We start from the raw sequence: 15,766 nt of genomic DNA, 5'->3' as shown, positions 1-15,766 counted from the left end.
TGATTTTTAATAGCTTTGGGTTTATAATTATATGTTATGCTTTATTTGCAGGAGCGTGTTAATACATTAGAAACGGTAAGTTGGGGCATTTTCTTTCTTCTTGTATCAGAGTTACTGCTGTCCCCCAATGTGGATTTCAAAGAAAACCAAAGGAAGCAGTTCCTGAAAACATTTCTAAAACTACATCTAAGATTCAAAGGGAAAATGAGCTAAACTGTATCTAAAAGGTATGTAAAAATAGATGTTTTTAAGTGGAAACAAAAATGTGGGCACATTTAAGTGCTCACTGCTCACTCAGGACTCATATGCCAAGAAGTACTAATTTATGGAAAATGTAATAGGTTTAAATGTAATCAATATCTTGTGTGTTTGCTTTTGTATTTCACAATCACTACAAAGATTGGTTGATGAGAAACAGATCAGGATGCTATTTATACTTTGAAGTTCAGGTTTTAAACTTTTTTTTTTCATTATTTTCACCTGATCATTCTTTTTCTGAATAATCTTGTATATAAGAATCTAGTATTGGAAATTATTTTTTTAGTGCATAGGTGTAAAGACTGCATGCTTGCACTATTTATTGGAAAATTATTATTGTTATTGTCACCATCATCATTATTATTGTTTTGGTACTGGGGATTGAATTCAGGGGCACTAGAACACTGAGCCACATCCCCAGCCCTATTTTGTACTTTATTTAGAGACGGGGTCTCACTGAGTTGTTTGGCGCCTCACTGTTGCTGAGGCTGTCTTTGAACTCTCAATCCTCTTGTCTCAGCCTCCCAAGCTGCTGGGATTATAAGCATGCACCACTGTGCCTGGTTTAGAAATTTTTAACTTAAAAAAAGAGAAATCCATTTATTGTTTATTAGTGAAGTAATAAAGTATGGAATTTCTATTCAATATACCATAGTTGTTATAATAGGTGAAATGTGATATTAAGTGAAAACTAATTCAAAATACAGAATCATATGTACTTTAATAATAACAACCTACAGGCATATTTTAAAATAAGAACTAAAGAGAGTAAACTAAGTCCATAACAGTGATTTGTTAGAAAGAATTATAGGTTGTGATTTGATTGCTTTCTGGTTTTCATGTTTTATAATGTATGACAGTTTTACTTTCTGTAAACATTTTTACAAGAATAACCATGTGAATTAGAAGAACAGTAAAAATAAGTAATGGATCTACCTTGTGAAATATTATATAGCTGTGAAAAGTAATATTTTCCAAAATGTAAAGATAACCATGCTGTTATGTGGGAGAAAGCCAGGAGGACATGTAAAAAAGCGTGATGCAAGTACTGAATATGCATATTTGTGCATTAAAACTCTTTTTAAGAAAGTACATAAAATATTGATTGTCTTGGGAGTAGTAGTAGAGGTTTTTTACATATTTTTAATGAGTAAAAAATGTTTAAAGTAAAAAATTCTTTAAACAATAAGGCTAATAAATATTTATTTTGTAAATATGAGGAATGAAAAGATGCTAATAGGGAACATTTTAGTAAAAAGTGTAAGCAAGTGAGTTTGATTGATACTTTCTAGACTAGTAAGTAAATAACTTCTCCCTTAGATTTATCTGGGCCATTTGGAAAGTACACTCACCTTCTCAGTTTCAGTATGATGACTTTGTAGGTGAATAAAATGGCTGGTGTTCCTTCACATATATTTTACTTACTCTTAGGATGGCTTGCCAACAGAATTTAGCTTGTGACTTAAATGTTCTTTTGGAAAACCATGAAAAAAAATCAAAAATTTTGAGTTTGAGGACCTGAATTGAGGGTACAAAAAATCCTTTTGTATACATTCAGAAAATTATATTTTTCTTGATTCCTACATCTGTAAAAATGGCTTAAAATCATTTTATCATGTGAGAATTAAAAGAGAAAATATATGTGAAAATATTTAGGACCAAAGAAATGTTAGGTTACTATTATTATGTCATTGGTCACTGCTTGTTATTTAACCAGTGTGATATCTGAAACTAAAAATTATATCAACAACAAAAAGCATATAATTTTTATTTATATTTGTCAGTCTTTTTTAGTTATCTAATCTCTTCACTAACCAAATATTATGCATAGAATCTTTAATGCCTTATTCTAAGAGTTCCCTTAGGAGCAAAGGTAAAAATTAGAAGTCATCATGAGAAAAATAAAATTGATTAAATGAACTAGGTTTTTTACAGTAGTCGTTTTCTCAAGATAGTTTTAATTTGAAATAATTATCCTAAGTAAAACCATAAAATTAGAATGCTCAGTAATAATGTTAATGCTCAAATATTATGAAGTCCTTTGGCTTCATATGGCATTATGAGAAGCAGAATTTAATTCACTTGGTAGGCAATTCAAATGGTAAAGATATTTTATAGTTTATAAAATCAACTATGCTGAAAGTGATCTCCAGACCATTTATTGTTCTCTTACAACTCAGTGCATAAACCACAGTGAAGCATTGGCAGTCCACATTTGGTATGTACTAAGGCCACACACCGTGTTTCATCTAGAGTCTACATGATGGTGATTCAAGTCAGTCAAAGCTTGACATTTCTTCATTCCCTAGGAGTGTTTACAATAGATTGATTGTAAAGGTTCTGATAGTTATAATAACTGCAAATAGGATGTTCTTTTCATCATAATGAGAAACTCAATCTGACTTGCCACCAGTTATCTCTTTGCATAGATCACAATTGTGTCCATTTTTCTCCTTCAGTAGCAGCTAAGCTATTTGGATTAGAAATTACTTTATATTTGCAAATAAATCCTCAAGCTCTGTCAAAAAAAAAAAAAAGCCTGAGATAAGTGGACATTCAACAAACATTTGTAGAATGAAGAAATGTTGAACTCAGCATACTTAATAACATGGGTGTAAATAGCATCAGTCCCATCAGAGTGGGGAAAAAAAATTCACCAGAAGTACATCAATTTATTCTTTTTTTTTTTTAAATCTTTATTTTATTTTTATGTGGTGCTGAGGATCGAACCTAGGACCTTGCACATGCTAGTTGAGCGCTCTACCGCTGAGCCACAACCACAGCCCCCCCAATTTATTCTTTATCATCTGTCTTTTGGTTAGTACTATACACTATTTGGAGTTTCACAGGAACTCTAATCACTTTTACCAGAGTCTAATATGAACTTTTCTAGGAAGGAACTACCTGCAGCCAATATATAGCAGGTAGATCCCCCAAGTAAAGCTAAGATAATTACCTGGAGGAAAATCCTGATTGAGAGTCTCAACTCATGGACAGTGGATGGGACTGGGCAGTGGATATTTACTAGGCAGTATATAAAATAGTGTGTTGACACTAGGAGGAGAAAAAATAGACTTTTGATCTGTGCCTTTGTGGAATTTTCACTCAGAAACACGAGAGAAGTCACTTACTTAAAAATAAGTTAGTCAGGGGAGGGAAGATGGCGGCGAAGGGAGTACAATTCCCCAGTGCGCTGCGCCACTGTGAGGGATAAAGACGTGGTGAAACGGCTGAAGGCTACCTTGGTGGGAATCCCCAGTGAAATTGAGGTGCTCCAGAATCTAGAGAACAGACTTCCAGCGCGCGGGATTCGGCTGCAGGGGCTTGGTCACAGGCGATTTCCCCCGCACGGAGAGAAGCAGTGCCTGTCGGCGGCCGCCCCGCAGATGAAGTCTGGGACGCGCCCTGGATGATCGGCGGCGAGGTTCCAGAGCGGGATTGCAGCGAAGCGGATTCTGGGGCTCCTGCCAGTGGCGCACTGGCCGCGCTGAGTGCTGAGTTCCAGCCTTGAAACAGAGGAGAGAACCGGTCCAGTTCGATACCAGACACCGGTCGGAAAACGGAGGAAGACAGCAGCCGCCAACATGGAGAGCTGATGCAATCATCCCTGTTTTCTACTGATCTCAGCTCATTCAACTACGGAACAGGTGATTCCAGGCTGGTATTTGCCTGCGTCGCGCAGACAGATCGCCCAGGCTCGGGACGGGAATACCTGAGGAGAATACTCTTCGGGCTTCACCCCTGGCAAGGCGGGCGCCGGACTTTGAGCGGCCAGATTCTAGTTCCCCGGGTTGCTTTGGTCCAGGGCGGGAGATCCGTCGGGGACTCCGGGCGGAGGCCAGTTACAGGGGGACTGTGCGCTGAGGGGCGGCGTGGCTCGGGCTACCAGAACAGTTTGGCCCGAGGCTAGGGAGCCCGAGGGAACTGTGTCTTTGACCCTGCCCCTGGCTGAGCGTACACTGAGCTGGGAGAGATTGGAGCTGCCAAGCTCGGGCTCCCGGGGCCGTCTGGGCCTGAGGCTGGGGTTCCTCTGTGGAGCCTGCACCTAGCAGAGTGAGGCAGGGATCGGAGAGGCTGGGTTCTGGCTCCCGTGGCGGTTTGAGCCCAGGGCCGCGGAGCCTGCGGGGACCGCGAGCTGAGGCCAGCCTCAAGTGAAACTTGCGACGAGGGGCAGCGAGACTCTGTCTCCTGGAACAGTTTTGGCCTGAAGCTGGGGAACCCGTGGGAAGTGCGTCTTAGACTCTGCCCACAGCGGAGCGTGCACCGAGCAGGGAGAGTCTGGTGCGGCCAGGCCTGGGCACCGAGCAGGGAGAGTCTGGTGCGGCCAGGCTTGGGCTCCCGGGACTGCTTTGGCCTGGGTTTGGGGAACCCGCGGCGGTTGCTCTGAGGAGCCTACGCCTAGCAGAACGTGGCGGGGATCGGAGAGACCGGCTCCTGGCTCCCGAAGCGGCTCAGGCTCAGGGTTGGAGATCCTACAGGGTCTGCTTCTTGGTCCGGGTCCTGCTGGGTGCTGCGGGGGCCCGGGGGGCAGAGTGGAGCTGCCTCCTGCGCCCAGAGCAGGCTAAGGGTCCCGCCGGTGTGGTATCACGACACCCCAACTGCAGCTGGGGCCGAGGAGAGTAGCCGCCCACGCCTGGAACAGGACCAGCGACCAGACGGCAGGGTAGCCAAGTCAACCCACTTGGAGTGGAGGCAATGAAGAGCTGCCGTCTGATCCTGCAGGGTAGGCAGTCCTACGTCCCACTGGCAGGACAGGCTCGGCAGCCTGCCAGTGTGGTGGACGAGTAGCATCAAGGCAGTCACGTCACACTGGTTGGAGTGGGGGTTGAACAGAGCCGCCGTCAGCGTCCGGAAGGAGCCCAGAGACCCGTTGGAGAGGCAGTTAGGTACCCCCACTAGTGGGGGTTGAGCAGAACTGCCGCCCAGGCCCGCAGGGTGGGCAGATCTGAGACCCACCGGCGGAACAGGTTTGGAGGCCGACCAGCGTGGTAGACACGTCACATCAATTGGAGTAGGGGTGGAGAAGAGCTGCTGCCCATGTCCGGATCAGGACCAACGATCCGAGGACGTGGTAGGAACGTCACCGCAATTGGAGTGGGAGAAGAGTAGAGCAGCCACCCGTGCCCGCAGGGCGGGCAGACCTACGACCAACCAGCGTAGTGGATAGATCACCCTGATTAGAGGAGGAGCACAACCACTACCCGCCCTACAAGAGAGATATCCCAACTATACAAGAGCAATATAAATAAACAGGGGGAAAAATTTCAAAAACACAACAGTTCCACCAAGCAGAAAGAAACGCAAGCAATATGAAAAGACAAGGAAAGAAAGGACCACAAGCATTGCAGGTCAACTCAACTCTAGAAGAGGTAATAGCTGCAACAGATGGAATGTCAGATAAAGAGTTCAGGATATACATGCTTCAGATGATCTGGACTCTCAAGGAAGACATGAGACAGCAAAATCAGACAATGAAAGATCATATTGACAAGGAACTACAGAAACAAATCCAGGAAGTAAAAGATCAATTTCACAGGGAGTTAGAAGTAATAAAAAACAAACAAATAGAAATCCTAGAAATGCAGGAAGCAATAAACCAACTTAAAACCTCAATTGACAATACTACCAGCAGAATAGATCACTTAGAAGATAGAACATCAGACAATGAAGACAAAGTATTTCAACTTGAGAAGAACATAGACAATTCAGCAAGAATGCTAAGAAACCATGAACAGAACATTCAAGAATTATGGGATAATATTAAAAGACCAAACTTAAGAGTCATTGGGATACAGGAGGGCACAGAGCTCCAAACCAGAGGAATGAACAATCTATTCAATGAAATAATTCGAGAAAACTTCCCAGACTTGAGGAATGAAACAGAATCCCATATCCTAGAAGCCTACAGGACGCCGAAAGTGCAAAATCATAAGAGATCCACACCTAGACACATTATAATGAAGATGCCCAACATACAGAATAAGGAGAGAATTTTAAAAGCTACAAGAGAAAGAAAGCAGATTACATTTAGGGGCAAACCAATCAGGATAACAGCTGATCTCTCAACACAGACTCTGAAAGCTAGAAGATCCTGGAATAACATTTTTCAAACACTGAAAGAAAATGGGCTCCAACCAAGAATCGTGTATCCGGCGAAATTAAGCTTCAGGATGGAAGATGAAATTAAAACCTTTCACGATAAACAAAAGTTAAAAGAATTCGCAGCTAGAAAACCAGCTCTCCAAAAAATCCTTGGCAAAACATTACAGGAAGAGGAAACTGAAAATAACATTGACAACCATCAGTGGGAGGTAGGACAGTAAAGGGGGGAAAGTAATCAAGGAGGAAAACTATCAGGTTTAGTAACATAAATAAACAAATATGACTGGAGGAACAAACCAAATCTCAATAATAACCCTAAATGTTAATGGCTTAAACTCACCAATTAAGAGACACAGGCTAGTCGAATGGATCACAAAACAAGATCCAACAATATGTTGCCTACAGGAGACGCATTTGATAGGAAAAGATATACATAGACTGAAAGTGAAAGGCTGGGAAAAATCATTCCACTCATATGGACTGCGGAAACAAGCAGGAGTGTCCATACTCATATCAAACAAAATAGATTTCAAGCCAAAGTTAATCAAAAAGGATAAAGAGGGGCACTGCATACTGCTCAAGGGAACCATACACCAACAAGACATAACAATCATAAATATATATGCCCCAAACAACGGTGCAGCTATGTTCATCAAGCAAACTCTTCTCAAGTACAAGAGTCTAATAGACCACCATACAATAATCATGGGAGACTTCAACACACCTCTCTCACCACTGGACAGATCTTCCAAACAAAAGTTAAATAAGGAAACTATAGAACTCAACAACACAATTAACAACTTAGACCTAATTGACATATATAGAATATACCACCCAACATCAAGTAGTTACACTTTTTTCTCAGCAGCACATGGATCCTTCACAAAAATAGATCATATATTATGTCACAGGGCAACTCTTAGACAATATAAAGGAGTAGAAATAATACCATGCATCTTATCTGATCATAATGGAATGAAACTGAAAATCAACGATAAAAGAAGGAAGGAAAAATCATGCATCACTTGGAGAATGAACAATAGGTTACTGAATGATCAATGGGTTATAGAAGACATTAAAGAGGAAATTAAAAACTTCTTAGAGTTAAATGAAATCACAGACACAACATATCGGAATCTATGGGACACATTGAAAGCAGTTTTAAGAGGAAAATTCATTGCTTGGAGCGCATTCCTTAAAAAAAGAAAAAACCAACAAATAAACGATCTCATATATCATCTCAAAATCCTAGAAAAAGAAGAGCAAAACAACAGCAAAAGAAGTAGAAGGCAAGAAATAATTAAAATCAGAGCTGAAATTAATGAAATCGAAACAAAAGAAACAATTGAAAAAATTGACAAAACCAAAAGCTGGTTCTTTGAAAAAATAAATAAGATCGACAGACCCTTAGCCATGCTAACGAAGAGAAGAAGAGAGAGAACCCAAATTACTAGCATACGGGATGAAAAAGGCAATATCACAACAGACACTTCAGAAATACAGAAGATAATCAGAACTTACTTTGAATCCTTATACTCCAACAAAATAGAAGATAGTGAAGGTATCGATAAATTTCTTAAGTCATATGATCTGCCCAGATTGAGTCAGGAAGATATAGACAGCCTAAACAGACCAATAACAATAGAGGAAATAGAAGAAACCATCAAAAGACTACCAACTAAGAAAAGCCCAGGACCGGACGGGTATACAGCAGAGTTTTACAAAACCTTTAAAGGGGAACTAACACCAATACTTTTCAAGCTATTTCAGGAAATAGAAAAAGAGGGAGAACTTCCAAAGACATTCTACGAGGCCAACATCAACCTGATACCTAAACCAGACAGAGACACTTCAAGGAAAGAAAACTACAGACCAATATCTCTAATGAACCTAGATGCAAAAATCCTCAATAAAATTCTGGCGAATCGGATTCAAAATCGCATCAAAAAAATTATACACCATGATCAAGTAGGATTCATCCCTGGGATGCAAGGCTGGTTCAATATACGAAAATCAATAAATGTTATACACCACATCAATAGACTTAAAAATAAGAACCATATGATCATCTCGATAGATGCAGAAAAAGCATTCGACAAAGTACAGCATCCCTTTATGTTCAAAACTCTAGAAAAATTAGGGATAACAGGATCATACCTCAACATTGTTAAAGCAATCTATGATAAGCCACAGGCCAGCATCATTCTGAATGGAGAAAAATTGAAGGCATTCCCTCTAAGATCTGGTACAAGACAGGGATGCCCTCTCTCACCACTTCTGTTCAACATAGTCCTCGAAACACTGGCCAGAGCAATTAGACAGACGAAAGAAATTAAAGGCATAAAAATAGGAAAAGAAGAACTTAAATTATCATTATTTGCAGATGATATGATTCTATACCTAACAGACCCAAAAGGGTCTACAAAGAAACTATTAGAGTTAATAAATGAATTCAGCAAAGTGGCAGGATATAAAATCAACACACATAAATCAAATGCATTCCTGTATATCAGCGACAAATCCTCTGAAACGGAAATGAGGACAACTACTCCATTCACAATATCCCCCCAAAAAATAAAATACCTGGGAATCAACCTAACAAAAGAGGTGAAAGACCTATACAAGGAAAACTACAGAACCCTAAAAAGAGACATAGAAGAAGACCTCAGAAGATGGAAAAATATACCCTGTTCATGGATAGGCAGAACTAACATCATCAAAATGGCGATATTACCAAAAGTTCTCTATAAGTTCAATGCTATTCCAATCAGAATCCCAACAGCATTTCTTGTAGAAATAGATAAAACAATCAGGAAATTCATATGGAATAATAAAAGACCCAGAATAGCAAAAACAATGCTAAGCAGGAAGTGTGAATCAGGTGGTATAGCGATACCAGACTTCAAACTATACTACAGAGCAATAGTCGCAAAAACAGCATGGTACTGGTACCAAAACAGGCGAGTGGACCAATGGTACAGAATAGAAGACACAGTAACCAATCCACAAAACTACAACTATCTTATATTTGATAAAGGGGCTAAAAGCATGCAATGGAGGAAGGATAGCATCTTCAACAAATGGTGCTGGGAAAACTGGAAATCCATTTGCATCAAAATGAAACTGAATCCCTTTCTCTCGCCATGCACAAAAGTTAACTCAAAATGGATTAAGGAGCTCGATATTAAATCAGAGACACGGCGTCTGATAGAAGAGAAAGTCGGCTATGATCTACATACTGTGGGGTCAGGCTCCAAATTCCTCAATAGGACACCCATAGCGCAAGAGTTAACAACCAGAATCAACAAATGGGACTTACTCAAACTAAAAAGTTTTTTCTCAACAAAAGAAACAATAAGAGAGATAAACAGGGAGCCTACATCCTGGGAACAAATCTTTACCCCACACACTTCAGATAGAGCCCTAATATCCAGAGTATACAAAGAACTCAAAAAATTAGATAATAAGATAACAAATAACCCAATCAACAAATGGGCCAAGGACCTGAACAGACACTTCTCAGAGGAGGACATACAATCAATCAACAAGTACATGAAAAAATGCTCACCATCGCTAGCAGTCAGAGAAATGCAAATCAAAACCACCCTAAGATACCATCTCACTCCAGTAAGATTGGCAGCCATTAAGAAGTCCAACAACAACAAGTGCTGGCGAGGATGCGGGGAAATGGGTACACTTGTTCATTGTTGGTGGGACTGCAAAATGGTGCAGCCAATTTGGAAAGCAGTGTGGAGATTTCTTGGAAAGCTGGGAATGGAACCACCATTTGACCCAGCTATTCCCCTTCTCGGTCTATTCCCTAAAGACCTAACAAGAGCATGCTACAGGGATACTGCTACATCGATGTTCATAGCAGCACAATTCACGATAGCAAGATTGTGGAACCAACCTAGAAGCCCTTCAATAGATGAATGGATTAAAAAAATGTGGCATCTATACACAATGGAGTATTACTCTGCATTAAGAAATGACAAAATCATAGAATTTGGAGGGAAATGGATGGCATTAGAGCAGATTATGCTAAGTGAAGCTAGCCAATCCTTAAAAAACAAATGCCAAATGTCTTCTTTGATATAAGGGGAGTAACCAAGGACAGGGTAGAGAGGAAGAGCGGGAGAAGAAGATTAACATTAAACAGGGATGATAGGCGGGAGGGAAAGGGAGAGTTAAGGGAAATTGCATGGAATTGGAAGGTGAGCCTCAGGGTTATACACAATTACATATAAGAGGAAAGGAGGAGTAGGATAAAAATTATATAAGTGGAAGAAACGATTTTTAGTAGAGGGGGGTGGAGAGAGAGAAGGGGAGGGGAGGGGAGGGGAGGGGAGGGGGGATAGTGGAGAATGGGATAGACAGCAGAATACATCAGTCACTAGAAAGGCAATTTATAAATCAATGGAAATGTAACTGATGTGACACAGCAATCTGTATACGGGGTAAAAAATGGGAGTTCATAACCCACTTGAATCAATCTGTGAAATATGGTATATTAAGAACTATGTAATGTTTTGAACAACCAACAATAAAATATTATTAAAAAAATAAGTTAGTCATATGAGATAGAAATGCTCTATGTAAAGCTAACGAATGAAACAGATAATACATGTTGTAGGAGCTATTGTAAAAAAAAATAGAAAGGAAATTGAGGCCTTGTGATCCAAGTTCATAATGAAATTCATAGGTTCTTTAGTGTGGGGGATATGATGAGTTTAGGTTTATCCCTGAAATACAAAGAAACAGATTGGTGTCAGGTAGAAAGAACCAGGGAGGGAATGTGTGCAAAGTTGGGAATGTATGCAAAGTTTAAAGGCAGTAATGAACCAAAGGGCTTGTTAGAATAATATTTTTAAAACAGGTGAAATAATTATTCTTGTATAACTATAAAATGAACTGATAAATATATATATTTAAGTTACTGAGAAATGTAATGAGCAGAATTTTACAACTGACTTTAAGGGACATTCAAAAGACTACACTTATATAGACACTGAAGTGCTGAACTGAATGTAAATAGAAGTAAGGTTTTTTTTTCTTTGATGGTGGAAAAGGGAAATCAATTGAAAATCACCAGACAAGATTTATTGTCTATGAACAAAAATCATTTGCATTTCCATCAGTTATCTACATGTCAGAGTTATAAATAACTGAAAGCCAGGTACAGAGATCTCATAGAATCAGAAAACCCAGAAGGATGTACTACCCAAAAATGAATTTTCTATTGAAGATATCTGGTAAGTTTCCGTGTTATTTCAAAGCCTTACCAATTTCCCCCTCTTATGGATTCATAGGACAGTTTGTGAGAGCAATAAGTGGTATTCTGGAGTTTTGAAATACAAACCAAGGAGTTTAGACTTTATTTTATGGAAAGGAAATAGATTTCTCTGGAGGACTGGTTTCTTTTGGTCAGAACTGGCTCCTGAAACACTGCTGGGAAGGATTCTGGCTATCTTTCGGAAAGAGGGCTGTGGTCACTTTACATTCTCTGTCATCTGCATTGCAACATTGGGGGTGAAATGTGGTAGCACAGCCACTGAGCCAGTAGAGAGCCATTGATGGTTTTAGTTTGGGGGCTGTGGTGTGACAAATGTGCTGTAAAGAGACATAAATGTAATAGCAGTATGCAGGACAGAGCAGAGGAGTGCGAGACTCCAAGTGCGCATCGGGAAAGAGCGGCTTGGAGGAAATCCTACTTTAGACATGTGCTTGGAAAATTAGGGGTAGAGGCACTCTGGTGCCAGAAAGAAAGGGCCCAGGAGATGTCATTATTTAGTGGAAGGAACTTGTAAATGGGAGGTCCAGAGAGAAAAGGAAACACAGACACTCTAGTATGAAGTGAAAGTGGATGCAAGCAATTGAAGTTGAAGTTATAAATACAGTTTTTCTTATCTCCTCTCAAATCTCACTTTATTTTCATTTCCATTAAGATGGGAATTTATTTTCTATTTTTTTGTGTTAAGTTAGGCATGATAGTAACCCCAAAATAGAGAAACTCGAAAATAATAGGGGGTAAGTAAGATATAAATAATTTCTCTCATGATCAACCCAAACATAAATGATCCATGGCAAGTATCACATACAATGTCACTATCATATCAGAGAACCAGGCCGTTTTTGTTCTCAATATTTGTTTCCTCCTCATGAGTCAATGCCTGCCATCTCTGGCGTTTATATTTGCAATATTAACTAAAGAAAAGAAAGAAACAGAGCACATGCAATTTCCCCTTAGTGGAAGCCAGATGTTACATATGGATTTCTGTTCTTATCCCTGGGCCATGATTTTGTGACATACTCATATCCAGCTCTAAGATTCAAAAAGATAACCAAATGAGGCCCTGGGATTGTGGCTCAGCGGTAGAGCGCTCACCTTGCATGTGCAGGACCCTGGGTTTGATCCTCAGCACCACATAGGGATAGTTGGGTGAAATAAATATATAGTGTCCAACTACCAAAAATATAATAATAATAACCAAATGAAACCTCAGCATTTGGAAATTTCAAAGTGTACATCTAAACAACCTGCAATTCAAGAAATTAATAAATTATACTGGAAATTATAAAATATGTAGAATCAAATGATAAAAATGTGTGTGTGTATCTCAATACTTACATTAGAAGAGAGGGGATAAAAATTTAAGAGGATAATAAACCTAAATAAAGCAAAAGAAAGGAGAAAAAAGAGAAAATAGAGAAAAGACTAGAAATTAATGTAATAGGTAACAAACATGCCAGAGAGCCGACAAAGTAAACCTGATTGAGCAATAAACTTGATTCAATCAGCCAACTGTCAAAAAAAAAAAAAAAAGAAAGATCATTATCCATTAGAAATGAAAAAGAAGATATAACTCATAGTAGAGAGTTTAACCACATAGGAGAGTATTGTGAGTAATTTTCCAAATTGGAAAATTAGTAGAAATAACCAAATTCTTACAAAGCCATCAGTTTTCCAGGACTAAGAAGCAGCATGAATTGTGCCATGAGTAAATTTTTTAAAAATAATGTTTAATCAACAATTTTTAATCATTCAGAATTTTCTTCAAAAAGAGCCACCAAACCTAAATAATTTTATGAATTAGTTTTACCAAGTTTTTGAGGAGCAGGTAATTTCAGAGCTAAAAAAATTGTTCAGAGACTAAAAAAAAAGAAGCTTGCCCAACTCACATTATGAGTTGGCATGAACTTCATTGCAAAACGTAGTCATGGAAGGTATAAATAAAGGAAATTATTCTCTTCTCAGTCATTAATATGTATGCAAGAATATTATACACAAAATATTAGAAAGACAGACTGTATTATTGTTTTTTATTTAGTATTTATATATATAAAAAATTCATCATGAACAAATTGAGTTTATTCCCAGAATTCATGTTGGTTTAATATTAGAAAATTAGTGAATGTAATTCAACATACTGACAGATTAAGGAGATGTAAAATTTGATAATGTCATCTCAACAGGTGAATGAGTGTTATTTATCATTATCATCAACAATGTTTCAGCAAACTAAATATAAAAGGAAACTTCCAAAATCTGATAAAGAAAACAAACTATGGCAAAACTATAACCTTAGCATTGAAATTTTGAAAGATCCCCTTTAAGACCGAGAACAAACAGAGGTTACACCATTGCACAACCTATTACACGTTGTGATCCTAGCTGGGGCAGCAAAATTATCATTATTTTAAAATGCTATTATTATTTATGCTAAAAGCCCAATAAATGGATAGTTAAGTTATGAAAATACAGACTTTAGCAAGTTTCTTTGATAGAAACCGATATGTGAAAAGCAATTTTACTTCTAACTCCAACAATGATCACTGAGAAAATGTAATCAAAGGTATACTAATACAAATGTAACAAAAAATACAAAGTACATAGGAAAATAATCTACCCCCCACCATACAAATCCTTCATAGAGAAAATACTCTGGAATGCTAGAATAGCCCAGAAATTTCTGAAGAAGAAGGTAGGGGGAGTTCTGGAGTTTTTAGGTTGCTTTTTTTTTTTTTCTCTTCTTTTTTGTAATATATATCAAAACTTATCAAATGAAATTCTTTGAAAATATATAATAGTGTAGAACCAGCACAAGTCTATTTAGAGGTCAATGTATCTAAATAGAGAATTCAGAAACAGAAATACATCTGTATGGAAACTAAACATCTGACACAACTGATGTCACATATCAGGGTACTAAGGATAGACTTTTCAGTAGACAGTGTAATAAATTTACTTGACTCCCTGACTCAAATGAGATGCAAAATTGCATGGACAGCTAAAGAGGAATGGCAATACTATAAAATGTTTAGAACAAAAAATAGTTGAAAATTTTCATTATAGTGTAACTTAGGAGGATTTAGAGGAACAAAAAAACATCAAAAAGATTGAAAATATAGATCATATACATGAAATGACTGATGTAACTACATTAAAATTAAGAACGTATATAAATTAAGCCAAATGCAGCATAAAAAAGAGGGAGAGAAAAGCCACACTTAGAATTCATTTGTAGCAGAGATAGTAGACTTCCAATATGTATCCAAATCCTGTTTTGTAGAAAGCAATCAGAAAAAGCTAAATAACCTCAATTTTAAAAGAAAACAAAAAGGTAAAGCACATAAACATTTCAGCTGCAGAAGAAATGTGAGAAGATATTCATCTTTGTTAGGCATCAGGGAAATGCTGATTAAAACCACAAAGTCATTTTCAGTATGCTTTATGTATTCCTATATATGTAATATATTCCACCAGAAACCAAATTAAAGGAAATTCAAACATGTTAACGGAATTTTTTTAAAATATTACTACAAAATAGACTGTCCCCAGCCATAATGTTCAAAGACAGCAAGTAAGGTAAGCATGATCTTTGAATGGGTGTAGCATGCCCTGAAAGTATGTGGAGATCTTCCCAGGACTATTGAGGCACAAGTCATTTAAAGAGAAGTATTTTTTCCATGTTTTTAATTGGTGCATTATAGTTATTCATAGTTGTAAGATGAGTTGTTGCGTATTTGTTACATGTTTGCAATGTAAAAATATAGTTTGGCCAATATCATTTCCCAGTATTTCTCTTTTCCTGCCTGCTCCTCCCTCCCCTGGTCCCTTTCTATGAGATACATTTCGTTGACTGAAAATTGGTTTTTATGTCCTCAGCTTTTATGTGCACTTTCCTCTACAATGGCTCTGCTTGAAGAGGCCATCTTATCTATTATTGGCCCCTTCTTGCTTTTTTTTTTTTTTTTAAAGAAGGGCTGCTTCTCACTGACCCAGAGCTCTCAGAAGGCAAATTCTCCCAGGCATTTCAAGTGCTAAACAGAGGGTAATTTAAGATTTTGGTGTCTGTCATCCTCCTTTAATCAAGACACTGAGGTAAGACTTTTCTTAAGTCACACA

General features: G+C 38.4%; 1 protein-coding gene across 1 annotated transcript in view; it reads left to right on the top strand.

Annotated features, from left to right (window-relative positions):
* The window catches only part of CEP128 (centrosomal protein 128), a 414,945-nt gene that overhangs the window by 347,462 nt on the left and 51,717 nt on the right, over positions 1 to 15,766 (top strand). Inside the window, exon 23 of the mRNA XM_081292429.1 lies at positions 52 to 75. Coding sequence (XP_081148555.1) covers positions 52 to 75 — 24 coding nt within the window. The remainder of the gene's footprint in view (positions 1 to 51; positions 76 to 15,766) is intronic.

The sequence above is a fragment of the Spermophilus citellus genome (genome assembly GCF_964194105.1).
Source record: "Spermophilus citellus genome assembly, chromosome: 4".
NCBI classification, from domain to species: Eukaryota; Metazoa; Chordata; class Mammalia; order Rodentia; family Sciuridae; genus Spermophilus; species Spermophilus citellus.
Note: the sequence above shows the minus strand (reverse complement) of the source record. Positions and strands in the feature narration are given on the sequence as shown.